General features: G+C 31.8%; 1 protein-coding gene across 1 annotated transcript; it reads left to right on the top strand.

Moving 5' to 3' along the window:
* Positions 1-19,260: 19,260 nt before the first annotated feature.
* Positions 19,261-20,304, top strand: LOC149199744 (copper transport protein ATX1-like). The gene is made up of 4 exons (XM_089400682.1): positions 19,261-19,320; positions 19,670-19,777; positions 19,972-20,047; positions 20,170-20,304. Exons 1-4 carry the CDS (start codon positions 19,261-19,263, stop codon positions 20,301-20,303), a joined length of 378 nt encoding a protein of 125 aa, XP_089256808.1. The 3' UTR covers position 20,304.
* Positions 20,305-20,413: the final 109 nt, after the last annotated feature.

Here is a 20,413-nt window from a genome sequence, read left to right as displayed (position 1 = left end):
GGTTTGAATTTTCTTGATTTTTTTTCGAAGTTACAATGTCCTAATGAATCTACGGATGGTATGATTAGATATTCCTTTTTGAAACATTTCCAATTGTATATCATATGCAAGAAAACTCCTCTCGTGTGATAACTTATGACCATTTCAAGATTAGTATTAGTAAAGGGGCTAAACTACGGGGAAAAACCTACAAACACCAAATTTTTTAAACAATATGCATCTTCTGGGAAAATTTATGATAAGTGCTCAAATCTATGATGGATAGTGGCACAACTTGCAGGAAATTTAACAACATTACATTTTGAGCATGTTTTTTCATATTGGATAGACCCAACGATCATATGAGGAAGTCAATGATAGATGACATATTAGCCTGCCCAAAGTTAACTAGGGTCAACCTTCCACTCAATGTGTAATACTTGGTCTAACAATTGAGTCATAGCTAGAATTGAAAGATTATGCTTGAGGCAAAGTCAAAGTTGTAACTAAAGTTACAACCATAAGTGATTATGTTTGTAGTACTCTTGAAACCACAATTTAGTAGAAGATATACAACTTCTACCAGACATCCCTTTGTAGACATCTTTAAATTTTTATTTGTGAGCACTTATCGTTAGCATAATACATCAACTTTTAACTAAATTATTAAATGCCACATGGAGAGTTAACCCTTAGAGCCATGTTCCAATAGTTTGTGATCATTTTCAAACCACTATTAGTTTGACATTATCTTCAAATCACCATTTGTGAGCACCTTCAGTAAACATAAAACATCAACTTCAAGCTAAATTTAGAAATGTTCTGGGATTCATTGAGCCTTAGAGCGCAGTTCCGGAGTTGGTGGTCACCCTTAAACTGCCATTTAATAAAATATTCCAGCTTCAACTACCCATTTTCTTTGTAGTTTTCTTAAAACCTCAAGATTTGGAAAGCATACTAAACTATTGGTAATTATCCTCATCTCTCTTCTCAAACTCCTAAAAAATTATGTTTCTTCATCACTCTCCTTGAACTCACAAAAACCCTTTTAAATTAAGTAGAATAATGTTAAACATAAAAACTCATAAAATAAATAAATTCAATAATGACATACATGAATAATATACCTTAATTAGAAAAATTGAAGCCACACTTATCATGTAATTCAGCTGCAGTCGCAGGGATTCTAAATAGCCAAATCAATTAACACTGACATATATTACAAAGTCGTTACTCGTGGTTTTGAAGCTTAATGATTGACAATATTTACTAGAGTTGAGTGTGAATAAAATAAAGATGATCATACTTATTATTAACAAATGGATCTTTCAGATTTGAGTAATTAATTTATTATTAAATTATGAATAAGACAAAAAGCATTTAATTTTAAAAAAATATCTATAAAATATAAATATGTTTTTATCTCAAAGTCGTAACAAAATCAATGCAAAGGTGGTTAAAGGACATTATCTCCGGTTATTTCCAAATTTCATTTATTACGGATTCATACATCTGGGATTTGAATCCCTTCTGGATGTGAAGAAGATAGGGTGTCTTATAACTTACTAAGACGTAGAACAAAACTGAATTAGCCTTCTCACAGATTTGCAAATGGCTTTAGCATTCTTCTCATCAAATAACGGATTCTTTTCCATTTTTTAATTTAATTTATATGACATCTGATCTTATGTGAATGTGAATTTAAATTTGAATAGAAGGTTGTGCATATAAGTTGTAAAATGTTTTGTGTTTTGGTTTGTAATTTTTAGAATTATTATCAAAATATAAAAGGTTTTTTTTCCTGGAAAAAATTCAAGGAAATATTTACACTCATCATTCTAGGTTTTTGATAGTGTTAGGTTTTCTATTACACTAAAATTTGCAGGCATTAGTAAATTTCCAAACCATTATTACTATCTTTCTAGGTGGTCCTAGGGTGGATCTCATCCTAGGGTGGACTAACTACCACATAATCTATTCCCAACTAGGTGAGTGTGAAAATCCAACACCCTCTCTCAAACACAAATCAGGGAATGGAACGTGGGCCAAGGCTCTCATACCATGTTAGATTTTCCATTACACGGAAACTTGCAGGCATTAGTAAACTTCCAAATCATTATCATTACCTTTTTAAGTGGTCCCAGAGTGGTCCACATTAGTCCGTGTGATCGATTCCCAACAAGGTGAGTGTGTGATCGATTCCCAACAAGGTGAGTGTGAAAATCCAACGGAGAGATACTAAGTTAAAATGAACCTACTTTGCTAGTTTCGAGCAACACACTAATACAATATTTTAACTATATATTTTTTTCATTTGTTTTATATAATACATAAATAATTGACAATGAGATATTTTATCTATGACTCACATTCTCCACATTAAAATGTTAATAAGTACTCTATGTTATGTGCTACAATGAATTATTTTTATTAGGAATATATTTTCAAATGCTATCTATATATATAAATATATTTTTTTGTTATTAATTATTAATATTATTAATATATTTTAAAATATTACATAAGAAATCCATACTGAACATTGAAAGAATTAGAAATATTTTTCATACCTTGAATTAGAAATCCCTACTACTAGAATAAAAGTTCTCAAATTCTTTTTTTAATTTTATATGTTTCATGTTAAAATATTTACTCAACCTGCACATTGAAATATTTGATTATATTTGATTCGTAACTATTGAAATATTTTACTTCGGGTTAACAATAAAATATTTTTTTAATACAATTTTTTTTCCTTCTAAATGTTATATGTAACTAAACATAGAATGAACTGCACCTCATGCAATATCAATAACATTACTTTGGGTTGATTCAATATTAAATAGTAAAGGAACATACTTCTTTCCTACTAAAAAATAAACTTATTTAAGATGAAAAATAAAATATTTTATTTATATTTTTTGTTATTACTATTTTTTAATTTATTATATTTTTATATTTTTAAATCTAATGTTATTTGAGAGAATCTCTCATACTAAACTATAAAACATGATGATGATGATGATGATGATGATGATGATGATGATGATGATGATGATGATGATGATGATGATGATGATGATGATGATGATGATGATGATGATGATGATGATGATGATGATGATGATGATGATGATGATGATGATGATGATGATGATGATGATGGTGGTGGTGGTGGTTAACGTCCACTGAGACCAAATTGGTCTATCGGACCTATAACTTTCTTAGTTTTTAATTATCTGGCTCCTCGTTTTTCTTGGCGAGATTGGTGTTGTAGCTTTCTTTTTTTTCTCTACAGTCTTCCAACTTCCTTTATCTTGCATCCCCTTCATCTCTTCTGGTTCTTGGGACATTGGTGTCTTAGCTTCGCGATCTATTGTGTTCGTCCTTTTGAAGATAGTCGGAGAAGAAGTTTGGTCTAGGAGATCTGCTTTGCTGTTAAATGAAGACTTATTTTGTGCGGTCGAATCCTCATAATTGTTGATTTGTTGGGCGGGGCTTTCTCCCTGCCTGTCTTGAGAGTTGTTTCTTTCCTGCCCGATTTCTTGTGATTCAGAGTTTTCTCCAGAGTATTCTTCTTTGATGACAGTGTAGTGTTTTTTTTGTGCTCCTTCCCACCATGTAGATCTGTGGTGGTTGTTTCTAGCAGAATTTTTCTGGGAGGCTTTTGGGCAATTTTTTACTAGATGCCCTGTCTCAAAGCAGGATCGACATCTGAAGAGGACACTTTCGTAATCGAGTTTCTGGTTCCACACATAGTCTTTACTTGTTAGGTTTATTTTAGCTGGGAATCTGACGCTGAAATCCATTCCCACACAGATGCGTGCATAGGTGGTTCTTGAATATTCCTTTGTTTCTGGGCACCTGCAGTAAAATTTCCCAATTGCATCTCCAATGGCTTTTAGCGATGAGAGATTCCAAAGATGCAAAGGTAGGCTTGGAAATATCACCCAAACTGGTGCTGAAGTTATGAATGTTGTAGAGGGATCGAATGATGGGTTCCGTGGCTTCATGAATAGGCCTGATTTTTCCCAAAACCAAGGGCCGGAATCTAGAATACATTGTCTGCTTTCAGGATTTTCAAAATCTACTATAAAGAAACGCCTAGCACAGGGGTAGATATTAATTTCATCAGAAATGACAGGCTTCCATACCTCGGAGATCCAGTTGTGGAGAGCTGTGGCCAAAAACCATTGAACCAGCAGATTAGGGCACTTTCGGAAAACTTCAAAACCTCATCGAGTGAGGCCTAGACCACCTGACAGTGGGAGCTGGGGCTTCACTGATGATATGGGCAGGAGCTTACCCTCTAGAAGCAGATGAGCCAGCAACTATTTTCGCAAAGCTGGGAGCCATATTTTACTTGCCCGTAGAACCCAGCCGCAAAGAAATAAAGCAGAAGATAAGATTAGATTTAGATATCGCTGCAGAAGATTAGATCTAGAACCTAGCCGCCTAGATCTAGATCTAGCCACAAAAGATTAGATCTAGAATCCAAAATGTGCAAACAAACTTATTCACTCTCGAATATGGTAGATCGCCTCATAGAGGAACCCAGAACGATAGATCGCAGCAGATCGAAAATCGTAGATTATATATGATTATTAATAAATTTGAGAAAATATGGCAAAAAATTTCCTGCATGAGCGCTCAATTTCTGCGGCTAAAATGCACACTTCAGATCCGCAGCGCAGAAACAATATAATAAGATATTATATTACCTGTCCCGCAGCGCAGAAACACTTCAGATCCGCAGCGCAGAAAACCGAAGATAGGAAACACTTCAGATCCGCAGCGCAGAAATACTATACACTAGATCCGCAGAGCAGAAGATAAGAAATACTTCAGATCCGCAGCGCAGAAATACTATACACTAGATCCGCAACGCAGAATAAAAATACAACATAATCATTTATTTATTTATATTCTTATAATTTCCCAACACTTTTATTAAGTAGAAAACATAACTTTTAAACGTAATCATTTATTTATTTATATTATTATAATTTGCCAACACTTTTATTAAATAGAAAACATCACTTTTATCTAAATTTAGAAATGTTGTGACAATGAATAAACCATAAAACCTAGTTCTAAAGTAAGTGATCAACCTTAAACCACCATTTAATACAATACTTCAACTTCTTCTACCAATTAAGATTATAGTAATGGTCGTCATCTCTTTCTTAAACTACCAAGGGATCATGTGTCTTCATCTCTAAATATATTAAGCACCTAATTCTTTAGGTTTAAAAATCGAATAATTATACATATGAATAATTAATATAATTAAAAGAACAAACGCCACACTTATCATGTAATTCATTTTTATGAGGCAAATCAATTATCACTCGCGTATCTTAAAATGTCGTTGCTCGTGGTTTTCATGCTTAGCGATCGACACCATTTATTAAATTTAAAAGTGAATAACATAAAGCTGCTCATAGTTACCTTCAAATTTAAGTAATTAATTTATTTTTAAATTATGAATTAAATAAAAATAATAATTTTCAAAAAGTATGTATAAAATATAAATATGCCTTTGTCTCAAAGTCTTAAAAAATAATACAAAGTCAATGAGAGGTTAATGGGCATTATCTCTAGTTATTTCCAATTTTCATTCACTACGAAATTCATACACGTGGTATTTGAATTCCTCAAGTTCTATACCTGAAGAAGATAGAAAGTCGTATAACTTACTAAGACAGAAGAATCTAATTAGCCATCATATTTTTTTTCGAAAAACTGAATTAGTCATCTCACTATGTGCACATGGTTGACTATAAATACATGATTGAAGTATTTAAGATGCTATTGGGTACTTTGGTAAACCAGATAAGGGAAAGATTTTAGTAATATTAATTTAACAAATGAGACCAGCATATTAAATATATGACTTAAAGTGTTTAAGATGTTATTTAGTATTTTGAACATATTCTTTTATGGAGATGATTTTGACAATTTAAATCTATATAGGTAAGTAGGAATTTATTTTTGCTATGAATTTATTTTAAAATTTTTAGATTCCTTTTGATGATGATGATGAGGATGAGGATGGTTACCGTCCATTGAGACCAAATTGGTCTATCGGACCTATAATTTTCTTTCTTAGTTTCTAATTGTCTGGCTCCTTGTCTTTTTTGGTGAGATTGGTGCTTTAGCTTTCCTTTTCTTCTCTATCGTCTTCCAACTTTCTTTATCTTGCATCTCCTTCATCTCTTCTGATTCTTGGGACATTGGTGTCTTAGATTTGCGATCTATTGTGTTTGTCCTTTTGAAGATAATCGGAGAAGAAGTTTGGTCTACGAGATCTGCTTTGTTGTTAAATGGAGATTTATTTTGTGCAGTATTCGTACCAGCATAACTTGAGAGATTGTCGAGTTCACTCTTTTGTTGTTGGGCAGGGCTTTCCCCCTGCGTGTCTTGAGAGTTGTTTCTTTCTTCACCTATTTCTTGTGATTTAGAGTTTTCTTGAGAGTATTCTTCTTTGATGATATGGATTTATTGGGTATTTAGAAGATTAAAAGTTTCAATATATAATTTTTTAGTGGAAAATTTGAGAAAAAGTTTATAATCAAAAGATTTGGTTCGTAGCTTTTGAACTGAAATGAATTTATGTTGGTTTTGGGCAACGTACTAATAAAATGTTTTAAATATGTTTTTTCTTCTCATTATTTTTATATAATATATAAATAGTTGACATTAAAAAATTAATTTAATACTCACATTCTTCACATTAAAATGTTGATACATGCCTTTTCATACAACACATACATTGAATTATTTTTATTACTAAAATATTTGAAATGTTCACTATATATAGAAATATATAGAATTACTTTTGTTATTAATATTTTTCCTGTATATATAATTATTTTTATTATTAATATATTTTCAAATGTTACATATCAAATCCATATTAGACATTGAAATAATTCAAAATCTCCCCATGTATGAATTAGAAAGAATTTATTAATGGAATACAATTTATTTTATTCTTTTTCTCTCTATATATGTTTGGTGTTAAATTATTTTACTCAGCATATATATTGAAATAGTTAATTTATAAACTCATATTTGATTTATGATTTATGGATTTAAGATGAATACTGAAATATTTTCTAAGAGATGATAGTAAAATATTATTTTTATTAATATATTTTTCTCTATACTTGTAATTTGAACATAAAATAAATTACACATAATGTAATATCAACAATGTTATTTTTGACACTCTCATAGTAGCATATATCTTTCTTACTAAAAAGTGATTTTTTTTTTTTAAATTTCAGTTACTTTACCTTTTTATATAAAGTTGATGTAAAATTAATGTGCAAATGAAATATTTTATTTATGATGGACATTGACTTTTGTTGTTACTATTATTTTTTAATTCATTAATTTTTTATTGATTCATATAAATATTGTTTTATTATTTTTAAATGTATTGTTATGTGACATCTCCCATTGGTAAACTGTAAAATACTTCTAAACACAATAATTTATTTATTTAATTTTAACATTTTAATTAAGAAATTAAATATTTATTGTAATCAACTTGGTCTAATTTTTCTTTTTATTATTTATATATTAAAAATATGTATTTTTATATTTAATCATTTTTAAATAACATAAATATTAATATTGATTATAATATTTCGTAGAAGATAATATTTTATATATGAATTCTTCGTAAAAGATAATATTTTATATATGAAATATTCATACGGATTATCCTTTGTTTGGATGTACTGTTGTTGGGATGGCTTCATTTCATTCTTGCACAAAATCAAAGAAATTTTATCCTTATTTATCAATGCTTGTCCCTTACAAGTTGAGAGTATAGAGAGTTCGGTATCAAGCTAGTTTCACTCGGGCAAATTTCTCTCGCAAATCCGAGTAACCTACCATGGCAGAAGAAAATCAAGATGGCAGAGTAGGAGATCTTATCAATTTGTTACTTGATAAAGTAATTGTGCAAAAAAGGAATGAGATGATGGAAAATTTTCCCATATCCTTTGGTCACTGCCAACAGTAACCAAGACACCTTCAACAAGCTGCGATTTTGGAGGTGTGACACCCTTCAAGGTACAACTTAAGCTTGATACCCCCTTACTTGAAGTCCAAATAGTTGTAGTGCTATAATCCTTCAGGATTTCTGTATAGTTAGGGATTTAGTTATAAATTATGTATTACTAGTTATAACTGTTTTCAGTTATTATTTTCAAGTATAAATGTAACCTTCCTTGAACGAATTAAGAAACAGATCACAAAATTTGAATCAATGGAATTCTCCAGACTTCTTATCAGTGGTATCAGAGCCTGGATCAAACTCTGTTGAACCAGAACACCTAGATCCTCCATTGTTGTAAACCAACGAAGAAGACATGCTTGCTGACTTGAATACTTAACTATCAGCAGCGTTGGTAGAGGCGTGACCTGGTAGTGTGCGCAACAACATTGGTGGAGTCAACAACGTTGGTAGAGATGTGCTTGGTGGAGACTTTGCTCTAGGTTTTTTTAATATACAAGCAATGGGTTGTTATTAGTTTTTTTTTGTAAGTTAATACATATTGGTTTTTTTTTAAAAGGAAATTTATTCTCTAATGATTGAAATAGAATTTTTTTAAAATAATTTTGTTCCTGTAATCATAATAGTTTTTTTAAGAACTCGATCATTATCTGAAAAAGAAAAAAAAAAAGATGAACTCCTTCGTATATTTAATTGGGATTGTTCTGTCTCGAAAGGAAAATTACCAGGAATATTTCATGAAGGTTAAAAATACACTTATTTTTAATGATTTGTGGGATGGAATCTATGAAGTAAAAGAAGGGAATTCACCAGATCATGCTGAAGAGGAGAAACAGTTAGCAGTCTGGCAAAGTAAGGATAAAAAGGCTTGTGCCTTAATTTCCACTTCAGTCTCAGAAGAGGTAAGCAGATACATTGCTCAGAATAAAACATCATATGATGCCATAACAAAACTAAAAGAGCTTTATGATTCACATTCTGAATTGGAGATAATTCAGTTATTGTTGAAGTTATTTAATTTGGAAATGAAAGATAATGATCCTCTAAAACTTGCTTCTGAAATTAAAGCCATCAATCATGAAATTGAATCTATTGGAGTTAAAGTTGATCTGCAACTCACTGCCTTTATAAAATTTCTTTACCCTAGTTATTCACACTACTTGGAATCTCTCCAAGCTAGTGGGCAGTTAAAAGATTTAGATTTTGATAAATTAGTAGGGAAAATTGTAGAAAGAGAGAAGGATTTTGGCAAGAAAGAAACATCACATAATTCTAATACTGAAACCCTATGTCTTGCTCAAAAAGACCAAAAACCTCAAGAAGAATCTGAAAGAAATACTAAGGGTAATAGAAGTCGAGGTAGGAAGAATTATAGAGGTAGGGGGGCGAGGGGGAATATTCAAGCAGGTAGACAACAGAATGATAAACAAAGAATTTTTCCTGATAAAACAGCTGTAAAATGCTTTAGATGTGGTAAAATTGGACATACAACTGCAAATTGTAGAATTCCCTAGGAGAAAATTAATGAAAGAAGAGAAAAAATTCTTGATAGGAAAGATCATCTAATTCCAGAAAAAGGACAATCTTCTGAGAATGCACATTATGTTTTTTCTCATTGTAATTTTCATATGGAAGATACATTTAGTACCTCTTTTTCTTCATGGCATGATAGTTGGATTTTAGACATAAGTGCCACTTGTCATATGACCTTTAGAAGAGATTTGTTTGAACAATTTAGTGATAATGTTGATCTAGTGTATTTTGTTGATGAATCTCAAATCAATCCATCGAAGATTGGTTCTATTCAGTTAAAAATTCTTGTACTTTTCGATTATACTTTGCATGATATTCTTTACATTCCTCAGTTCCAAAGAAATTTATTAGCTCTTGTACAAATAAGACAACAGGGACATTCCATCCACATATTTGATGGTAAAGTGGAATTTTGGAGAGCAGACAACAAATAAACAGTAATGACTGGTGTAGAAGAAGATAGATTGTTGAAATTGAAAGGTGTGTCCTCTGTTACATTGAACACAAATTATTTGGTTCAGCAAAATGATACTTTGTCATCTTGTTTATTGTGGCATGCACGCTTTGGTCATATTAATTATGAAAGTATTAGAATTATGAGACGGCAAGGGATTAAAGGACTTCCAACAATTCCCAGAAGATTGACCCCATGTAATGCTTGTATATTGGGCAAGCATCACAAACAATCGTTTCAGAATTCTACTTGTCCAGCTACAAGAAAATTAAGTCTCATACACTTTGATTTATGTGGACCTATGCTTGTGCCAACTGTGAATGGCAATAAATACACACTAAATTTTATTGATGATTATTCGAGCATGTGTTGGGTTTATCTACTTAAAGAAAAATCACAAGTTTTTTATGTGTTTAGAAAATTTCATATCTTGATTACAAATGAAGCTCAACTAAATATTCATATTATAAGAACTGATAATGGAGGAGAATATACTTCACATGTCTTTAAAAAATATTTGCAAGAGAATGGCATCAAACACCAGAACACAATACCATATAATCCACAACAAAATGGTGTTGCAGAACGAATGAATAGAACATTTCTTAATATGGTAAGGTCAATGATGTTTTTTAAGAATGTAAAATTGATGTTTTGGGGAGAAGCAGCACTCTGCGCAGCATATATTATAAATCGGTGCCCATCCTCTGTCATTAATAACAAAAATCCATATGAAATGTGGTATAATCATCTTCGTGTTGTTAAACATTTCAGAGTTTTTGGTTCTCCATGTTATGCTTTGGTTCCTATACAACAGAGGACTAAGTTGAGTGAACAGAGCAGAAAATGTATTTTTTTAGGGTATCATATGACTTCTAAGGCATACCGATTATATCATGAAGAGAACAAGAAATTTATTTGTCAAGAGATGTAATTTTTCTTGAATCTAACAAATATTCCCTCACTGTTGATAGACAACTTCATCAGATAGAAAATTTTGTGCCTCAAGAGTTTTATTATGAATCAGATAATACACTTCCACATCCTGAAGGGGGATACCTATCTTAGATCAGTTTGTGGAGTTTCCTTCTCTAAATGATGATAATTCTACTATTGATGAGAAATTGGTTGATGCGAGTGTTTCTACAGACATGACATGGACAGAAACGACAATAGAGTTGACAGGGACAGAAATGGAAAGAACTAAGATAAATGAAGAAGATGAGCAACTTCCTACACAACCTTTGTGAAGATTATCTCGTATTCGAACATTTTCGAAGAAATATGATGAGTTTAAGACTGGAATTTCCTCAGGTAACTATTCTCATTGTGATGAGTTTAAGACTAGAAGTTCCTCAGGTAACTATTCTCATTGTGAATTTAACTTTTCTGTGGATTGTGAACCTACTTGTTTTGAAGAAGCTCCTAGTTATGATTAGTGGAAAGATGCAATGCAAAAGGAATATGATGCACTCATAAAAAATGGCACATGGAGGCTTGTGGATCCTCTTGTTGGCATCCAACCTATTGGTTGCAAATGGATTTATAAAACTAAGTATAAAGTTGATGGTTCACTAGAAAAACACAAGGAAAGACTTGTAGTGAAGGGATATGCACAGAAAGAGGGTATTGACTATATTGAAACATTTGCTCCTACAACTAAATGGGGCACTATTAGATCTTTGTTTGCTATTGTAGCTCAAAAAGAACGGAAAATTCATCATATGGATGTCAAAACTTCTTTTTTAAATAGAGATTTGAAAAAGGATGTTTACATGTTTCAGCCATAAGGTTTTTCCGTTAAAGGGAAAGAACAAAAGGTTTGCAAACTAATGAAGTCTTTGTATGGCTTGAAACAAGCGCCACGAGCATGGTATGAGAAACTAACTCAACATCTTCTAAATTTAAATTCTAAACATTTTGACCTAGATGATGCAACTCTTTTCGTTAAGAAAGTTGGAATATCAGTTGTATATCTAGCTATATATGTTGATGATTTAATGATCACAGGAAACAATGATGAATATATATCATCTATTAAGAAGGAATTGAAAAAGGTTTTTGATATGACAGATTTAGGTTTACTTCATTATTATCTTGGAATTGAAGTTGATCAAAAACTAAAACATATTTTCATCTCTCAGAAGAAGTATGTTGGTAAGTTATTGAACATATATAGTATGATGGATTGCAATTTTGTTGCTACACCAATGGAGTAGAATTTGAAACTTACTTCAGAAGAAGGAAAATCATTTGAAGATCCAACAAAGTATAGACAACTTGTAAGTTTGATTTATTTATATATTACTCGTATTGATATAACATTTTTTGTAGGAATGCTTTCCAAATTTATGCATCATCCTTGTGAGGGGCATTGGGTAGAAACGAAAAGGGCACTGAAATATTTAAATGGAACCCAAACTTACAGCATCAAATATACCAAAGTTTTAGACTTCTATCTTGTTGGTTATTCAAATTCTAATTTTGATGGAGATAAAGAGAATGGAGTCTCTACTTCTGGCTATTTGATGACTCTTGGATCAACAACCATCAGTTGGAGATCACACAAGCAATGTGTTCCTATTGATTCTACCACTGAAGCTGAATATGTTGTAGTAGCTCAAGCCACTAAGGAAATCATTTGGCTTCGGAAAATACTTGAAGATTTGCAGGAGAAACAAAAAATTTCAACTCCTTTATTTGTTGACAACTCTTTTTCAATTCAATTAGCCAAGAATCCAAATTTTCATGATCAAACCAAACATATCAACACCAAGTATCATTTGATTCAACATCATGTAGAGGCCAAAACAATTCATCTGACACATTGTCCAACATCAAAACACATTGCAAATATCTTTACTAAAGCATTGGGACGTGAAAAGTTCGAAAAATTTAGATCTTTAGTTTGTATGTCAGATGTCCCTTCAGCTTAAGGAGGGAAATGTTGTAATCCTTTAGTATTTCTATATAGTTAGGGATTTAGTTATAAATTAGGTATTTCTAGTTATATATGTTTTTAGTTATTGTTTTCAAGTATAAATGTGACCTTCCTTGAATGAATTAAGAAACAGATCACAACATTTGAATCAATGGAATTGTCCAGACTTCTTATCATGTAGATGATTTGGGAAAATGGTTAGATTTATTATAGGGCTATTACTATATCCAAATATCTTTCGATAATGAGAAGATAAACCTCACATTCCTAAAAGCCCTTCCTCATGCTGAATATTGGTAGGAAGGTTATTGGGAGATACATAATGAAAATGAGTATGCAATATTCAATGTCAAATGAACTTGCGCCAATTTCGTTCATGCAAGTCTCACTGATATAGGTGTATATTAGTGGCCACCAACTTCAACCATTCACTCAATAGTTTTCTATATTCTTAGCCATTTTTTTTATATGTTTTTTTCGGTCCTAAACTTTCAAAGCTCTTTTGAGACCACACCTAATGGTTTTTAGCAATTCAAGGGGCTAAGGCTTTTCATGGAATTTACTATACTAGAAAAAATTTGCAATCTTTAGATAGTTCTTTCCAAAATTCTATTGTGTGTCCCAAATAGACATTGTATGAAAATATTGTGCCCACGGGAAGTTGATGTACCAACTAACCACCTCGAGGACCAAAAACAATTTAGCACTTCATATTCTAAGGTTATGGTTTTTTACCTATAGGTTATTTTTAGTTATGCTAAAAGGTTCTTCTTTTTGCATTTTTTAACACATTTTTTAAATGTGTATAGTTTCCATCTCTCTCCTTTCATAGATATTTACCACGATTTTAGCTAGTTTGTGTTCTACAATATTCTGCCATTTTATTTATCAATAGAAGTTGGGTTTTCCTTATATTATTATGCTCTTTCTATATTTATCAATATTTTTTTCATTTTTTCCCCACCTTTCGTTTCATTCCTAGTATAACCTATATCAATGGTATCAATGTAATATGCTCCTTATTGTTTCTCGAAAAAGTAATCATCAAATATTTGGATGAGATGATGGACAATATTACCTTGATCCTTCAACAATTACCAATAATAATTGTGGCACCTTCAACAAGAGATAATTCTCAAGATATGACACCATTCAGCTTACAAGGTAAATTTTATATTCCTTTATTCAAAGGCCAAATAGAAGCAGGTGCTTTGGAGAAATTGATAAATTTATTAAAATGTTTTTCTTCTCTCTATTTTTTTTTACAATCAGAATATTTCCTTCACAATATTAATATCCCATTCCTATGTCAAACATTCATGACAAGGTTATTAAGAGAGACACATCAAAGTAAAGTATTTGATATTCATTACAGGACCCACTTGGGTGAGTTTTCTTGATATCCTGAAGGAGGAATTCTACCCTGTAGGGAGTTGTGATGACCAGTACATAAGAGGAAGAACTCTATTACATGAGAGAAGCCATATGATGTCAAAGTGCATTGACAATTTCAATACCTTGTTCTCAAGTATAGATATTAAAGAACTCTAATAACACCTAGTTTTGAAGTTTCATAGTGACCTACATAAGTACATCCAAATGAAGATAGATTTTCTAGACATCTCCTTATTAAGGGCCCATTACCAATCTGATATCAAAATTGACCAGAAATGAAGTAAGCAAATATCATGTAATTCATTTTTATGAGGCAAATCAATTAACACTCGCATATCTTAAAATGTCGTTGCTCGTTGTTTTGATGCTTACTGATCGACACCATTTATTAAATTTAAAAGTGAATAACATAAAGATGATCATAGTTACCTTCAAATTTAAGTAATTAATTTATTTTTAAATTATGAATTAAAAAAAATTAATATTTTTCAAAAAATATCTATAAAATATAAATATGCCTTTATTTCAAAGTCGTAAAATATAATACAAAGTCAATGAGAGGTTAATGGGCATTATCTCTAGTTATTTCCAATTTTCATTCATTACGTGGGATTTGATTTCCTCAAGTTCTATATAGGAAGAAGATAGAAAGTCGTATAATTTGCTAAGACAGAGGAATGTAATTAGACATCATATTTTTTTTTCGAAAAACTGAATTAGTCATCTCACTATGTGCACATGGTTGACTATAAATATATGATTGCAGTATTTAAGATGCTATTGGGTATTTTAGTAAAACATATAAGGCAAATATTTTAGTAATATTAATTTAACAAATGAGAACAACATATTAAATATATGAACTAAAGTGTTTAAGATGATATTTAATATTTTGAAAATATACTTTATGGAGATCATTTTTCCAATTTAAATCTAAATCTGTATATGTAAGTAGAAGTTATTTTGTTATGAATTTTATTTTAAAATTTTAGATTCATTTTAATATAGATTTTAGAAGATTAAAATTTTCAATATGTAATTTTTTTTGAGTGGAAAATTTGAGGAAAAGTTTATAATCAAAAGATTTGGTTCGTAGTTCTTGAGCTAAAATGAATTTATGTTGGTTTTGGGCAACACACTAATAAAATGTTTTAACTATAGTTCTTTTTTCTCATTTTTTTTATATAATATATACATAGTTGACATTAAAAAATTAATTTGACTCACATTCTTCATATTAACATGTTAATGCATGCCCTTTCATACCATAAGAACACATACATTGAATTATTTTTATTACTAATATATTTGAAATGTTCACTATATATAGAAATATATAGAATTATTTTTGTTATTAATATTTTTTCCTGTATATATAATTATTTTTTTTATTAATATATTTTTAAATGTTACATACCAAATGCATATTAGACATTGAAATAATTCTAAATCTCTCTCTCAAGTGTGAATTAGAAAGAATTTATTAATGGAATACAAATTATTTTACTCCTTTTCTCTCTATTGGTGTTAAATTATTTTACACAATATATATTGAAATAGTTAATTTATTAACTTATATTTGATTTAAAGATGATAGTAAAATATTAGTTTTATCAATATATTTTGCTCTAAACCATACCTGTAATTTGAACATAGAATAAGTTAGACACAATGTGATATCAGTAAAATTATTTTCTAACACTCCCATAGTAACAGATATCGTTGTTACTAAAAAGTAATTTATTTTATCTTTTTAAATTTCAGTTACATTACCTTTTTTATATAAATTTTATATAAAATTAACATAAAAATAAAATATTTTATTTATGATGGACTTTAACTTTTTTTGTTACTACTAATTTTTAATTTATTCATGTAAGCATTATTTTATTTTTTAAATGTAATATTATCTAACATCTCTCATCATAAAGTGTAAAACGCTTCTAAACACAGTAACTTATTTATTTACATTTTTATATTTTTGATTAATAAATTAAATATTTATTATACTCAACTTGGTATAATTTTTCATTTTATTATTTATATATTAAAATTATGTATTTTTTATATTTAATCATTTTTAAATAACAAAAATATTAATATTTATTATAATATGTTGTAAGAGATAATATTTTATATATGCATCTATACAAAGAATAGGTTGAATATGAGAGGTTGGTAATAGTTTTTTTTGGTAAAAAAAATAAAAGGAAGCGTTTTTCATACGTCTTATTAAGGTAGTTTTAAGAATTATATGAAGTTATGAAACTTTTGATAAGTGGGTAAATAAAGTTTTGATAAAGGGTTTTTAATCTTGAGCAAATCCTTGATGGAGGTGTAAGATCGCCTTAAGTAAGTCCTCAAGAGTAATCGACTCTGAGTTAAGGATAATGTAAATCCTTAAGCTATATACTTAATTCAAATCCCTTTCTATTTAGCTATGAAGAACTTTAGCGCTTTGAGTCTATTTTTATTAGTCCTTGCCATCTGGAAATGGGCAGAGTTTATTTTTATTAGTCCTTGTCATCTGGCAATGGCCAGGTGGCAAGGACTATAGTAATCGATTATGCCCATCTTAGCATTAATTCACTTGTTTGTTAATCCCACTCATCACGATATAACCAAAGTTTCTCGACAAAGACCGATTCGCCATCCAAAGTTTTTCGATACAGATTTATTTTCCTTCTTATTTGGCCTCTCCCTGAGGCTGAAGAGCAAAACCATATGTTATAATTAGTAATTCGTTTCGTATTTTCAAACTAGTAAATACTAGCTAAATTAAATTAATGCTAGCATTAGTGGAGCACATTAAATGCCAGTTCTGTTTCACTGGCATACATGGCAAGTTTAATATGTTTCCTTTCCTAGCTTTCCTTTTTTACATCTGGATCTTTCCGACACTACCATTTGGGCCTTGGCCCTTTGTAACACTTATGTGGCGCTGGGATCTCTAGAGCTGGGTTTAATACCTTATCGCTGAGGATGCCTGATCTCTGATCTCTGCTGAACTGACATTGTGGGTGATCTGCTGAAGTTCTAGCCTAAGTTTTGTTGCGCTGTGGGTGATCTGTTGAAGTTCTGGCCTGAGTTTTGTTGAAGTCCTCCCTCTGCTGGGCCTGAGTTCAAAGCGGATGTCTCTTAAGGTATTTTCCATTCGCTCTGCAATTCTCCATAACTCCATAATCAATTTGCATTATAATCAATAATCAATTTGTATCCCTGTAGCATCCACAATAATTTTAGCTTAATAAAGCCTAGGAATATGATGCTACAACAATTTTAGGTCAATTGTTTTGAGTAAAGCCCAGGAATATTGTCACCATTCAGACTTCAAAGCTGGTTTCCGACTGAATTAGTATGAAAATGAATTTTAAAAGTGCAACCACAACTAACCATATCATCTATTGAGTTCTATGTTTGGCTAATGGTTATCACGTTGTTTGCATTATATGGGGAAGGAAAGAAAGTGATTCTAACTGTGTTCTAATTCCATACACTTGGTTGGAACTTAAGATGTGGGTCTGCCCCGGTAATTTCCCTCGCCTTTAGTTCGCTTACGGACTAGAATTTAGGCCATAAAAATTGGGCACTAAATCAATTGAAAGGAAGCAGGAAGATTTCCTATTTGTTACTACGGCTACTTCATCGACTGAATAAACAAACTCTATTGAATAAGCTACCAATAGAAACTACTTACAAGTGTGCTTCGAAGTAATCTTCGGAGTTGTCAGAGCTCCAAGAAAAAGGTGCTCGGAGATGGTATCAGGGCATAAATTCATATATAATGTAATGGACAGTCTTGACCTTCCTGAGAGAGGGGAGAACCACCTTACTGGATTCCTTCTGTCAACACCCCACCGCAAGATCAATTCCCTTCGAATCGAGATGGTTTCTGCACACAATAAAATAAAATTATTTCTCATTGTTTCCTCAAAGAAGTAACAGAGATACCCTTCAAATTGTCTTCTTTGCTCGCCATATATCACTCATTCCTTAAGAAACGCGCCCGCCTAAAAATATCCAGCCAAGTATGAATCTGAGTTCTCGGAAATCGAATTAGTTAGTTGTGGTTCCCGTTGTCTATCCCCCATTATCAGTCGCCCTTCACTCATTTTAGTGGTGCATTGCTTTGCCTAGAACACTAATCAGAGGCATGCCAATCAAACACAACTTTGATCCAGGACCAAGTATGCACAGTGCTAACGGACGGAACGACCTCTAGAGAATCAGTTAGCCTATTCTACTAAAAAAAACGACTCTGTTAACTTGGTATTTATTATCTTTGCACGAAATGAGATATGTGAACCTGAAGCAACACCGAGCTTGGAAGTTTTAGTTGAACAGGAGCGGAGCCTCGTATTGCTCCTTAGCCTCTGCACCTTCTCAACAAGTATTTCTTTCAGAACCTCTTGTACGTACTCTGGTTACATTCCTGAGATCATGCCTTGAGATGAAAACCCAACCCCGAATTGTGCTTCGAGCCTGGTGATCTAGAATTCATGAAAAACCCCCAGTTAGAACTCTATAGCCATCGCGTCGTCATTCCAAACGAGGTCATGAACCCAAGGATAATGCCCTATTACTGGAAATTAGAACTGTGAAACCGAGAGGATCTCCTGCTATCTGGGCTCTTTCATCTGGCTATAAATGGTTTTAAGCCCCATCCAGTCCTCTACTTATTGTGGTCATTTTGGCACTTGAAAAACCTTACAAAACTCACAGTGTCATTTTTCCTGGTCTTACATGTTCCTTCCAGGCCATTGCTTTACCTCAGACGAGATTGGATATTGAACGAGGAAGGGTTTTAAAGGTTACAGAGAAGATTATCACAACATATCAGGTTGGTTCATCCCAGGTTGGTTCGTTAAAGGATAGGATAATAGGTTGTAAAGAGACATGTGTCATACATGCAGGTGGGTCACACATATGGCACTGTGGATGGTGATCACGGCGACAAGTAAAATGGGGCCCGTGACAAGTGGAATGGTAAACTAATGATCATGTCAACAAGTAAAATCGGGCCCGCGACAAGTGGAATGGTAAAATAAATATGCCATGACAATATATATATATATATATATATATATATATATATATATATATATGATTACTACTTTTGGTGCTTTACTCGAGCGATAGTTCTATCCTTTGGAATTTTGGTGATTACTTCTATCCTTGGGGACTTTTTTGATTTGTAAATATGAAGCTGATGGGCACATTGAACATCTTCTGTATTTCCCCATCTTTGACTGCAGTCTATTTTTTTGTGGGAAGATGATACCTTCAAAGACCAGACTCTCAGATCTCGGAGCGCACACAGCTTCTACAGGGGTAGTCTACAAGTGCAGTTGTAGAGGTTCGAATTTCTAACCTGCTGAGAGCTAGGAATGTCCAACCCACTAAAACTGAAGAACAGGTCATAACATTAAGGCAAAACCCAGAGGTGAGAATCATGTGGTTTCAATGCTCATTTATGTCCACTTTGGTATTAATCATATGTTTTCATAGGTCTGCTTATCAATTCTGTGAAATCATACAATATATCATACACACACTTTTGTTAAGTCAGAGTATGAAATCATTGTATATATGCTCTTAAAGATTTTTGCATATATTATCTTCTTTTATGTTGTGCAGGTGGTGGTGTTGAGAGTCTCATTGCACTGCGCTGGCTGTGCCAGAAAAGTCAGTAAACACATATCAAAAATGGAAGGTGACACTTTTTCAGCCTGCTTGCTTAATATTGTATGTTATCTGTCAATAGATACCCCAACATCATATATGTAAGCAATTTTTGTGATGGAATACACAAACTCTGGTGTCCAACTGTGTCAGGTGTGACAGCATTTGCTATAGATCTAGAGAAAAAGGAGGTCACAGTGATGGGTAACATATCACCCATTGGAGTTTTGGAAAGTGTTTGCAAAGTAAAAAATGATGAGTTCTGGCCTCAGGAGAAGTTAAGCTAAAAGGCTGCAACAACATTTCTGTAATCTAACAGTCTGTATAACTAAGATTTAGTCCTTTAGCCTTCCAGCTTTTTAGAAGTTGCAGATATAACTTCACTATTTGTGTTGTT

The sequence above is a fragment of the Pinus tabuliformis genome, chromosome 2_1 (assembly GCF_031772625.1).
Source record: "Pinus tabuliformis cultivar Carrire ecotype Pingquan chromosome 2_1, CPIR1, whole genome shotgun sequence".
In the NCBI taxonomy this organism is placed as follows: domain Eukaryota; kingdom Viridiplantae; phylum Streptophyta; class Pinopsida; order Pinales; family Pinaceae; genus Pinus; species Pinus tabuliformis.
This window is presented reverse-complemented; position numbering and strand designations above follow the sequence as displayed.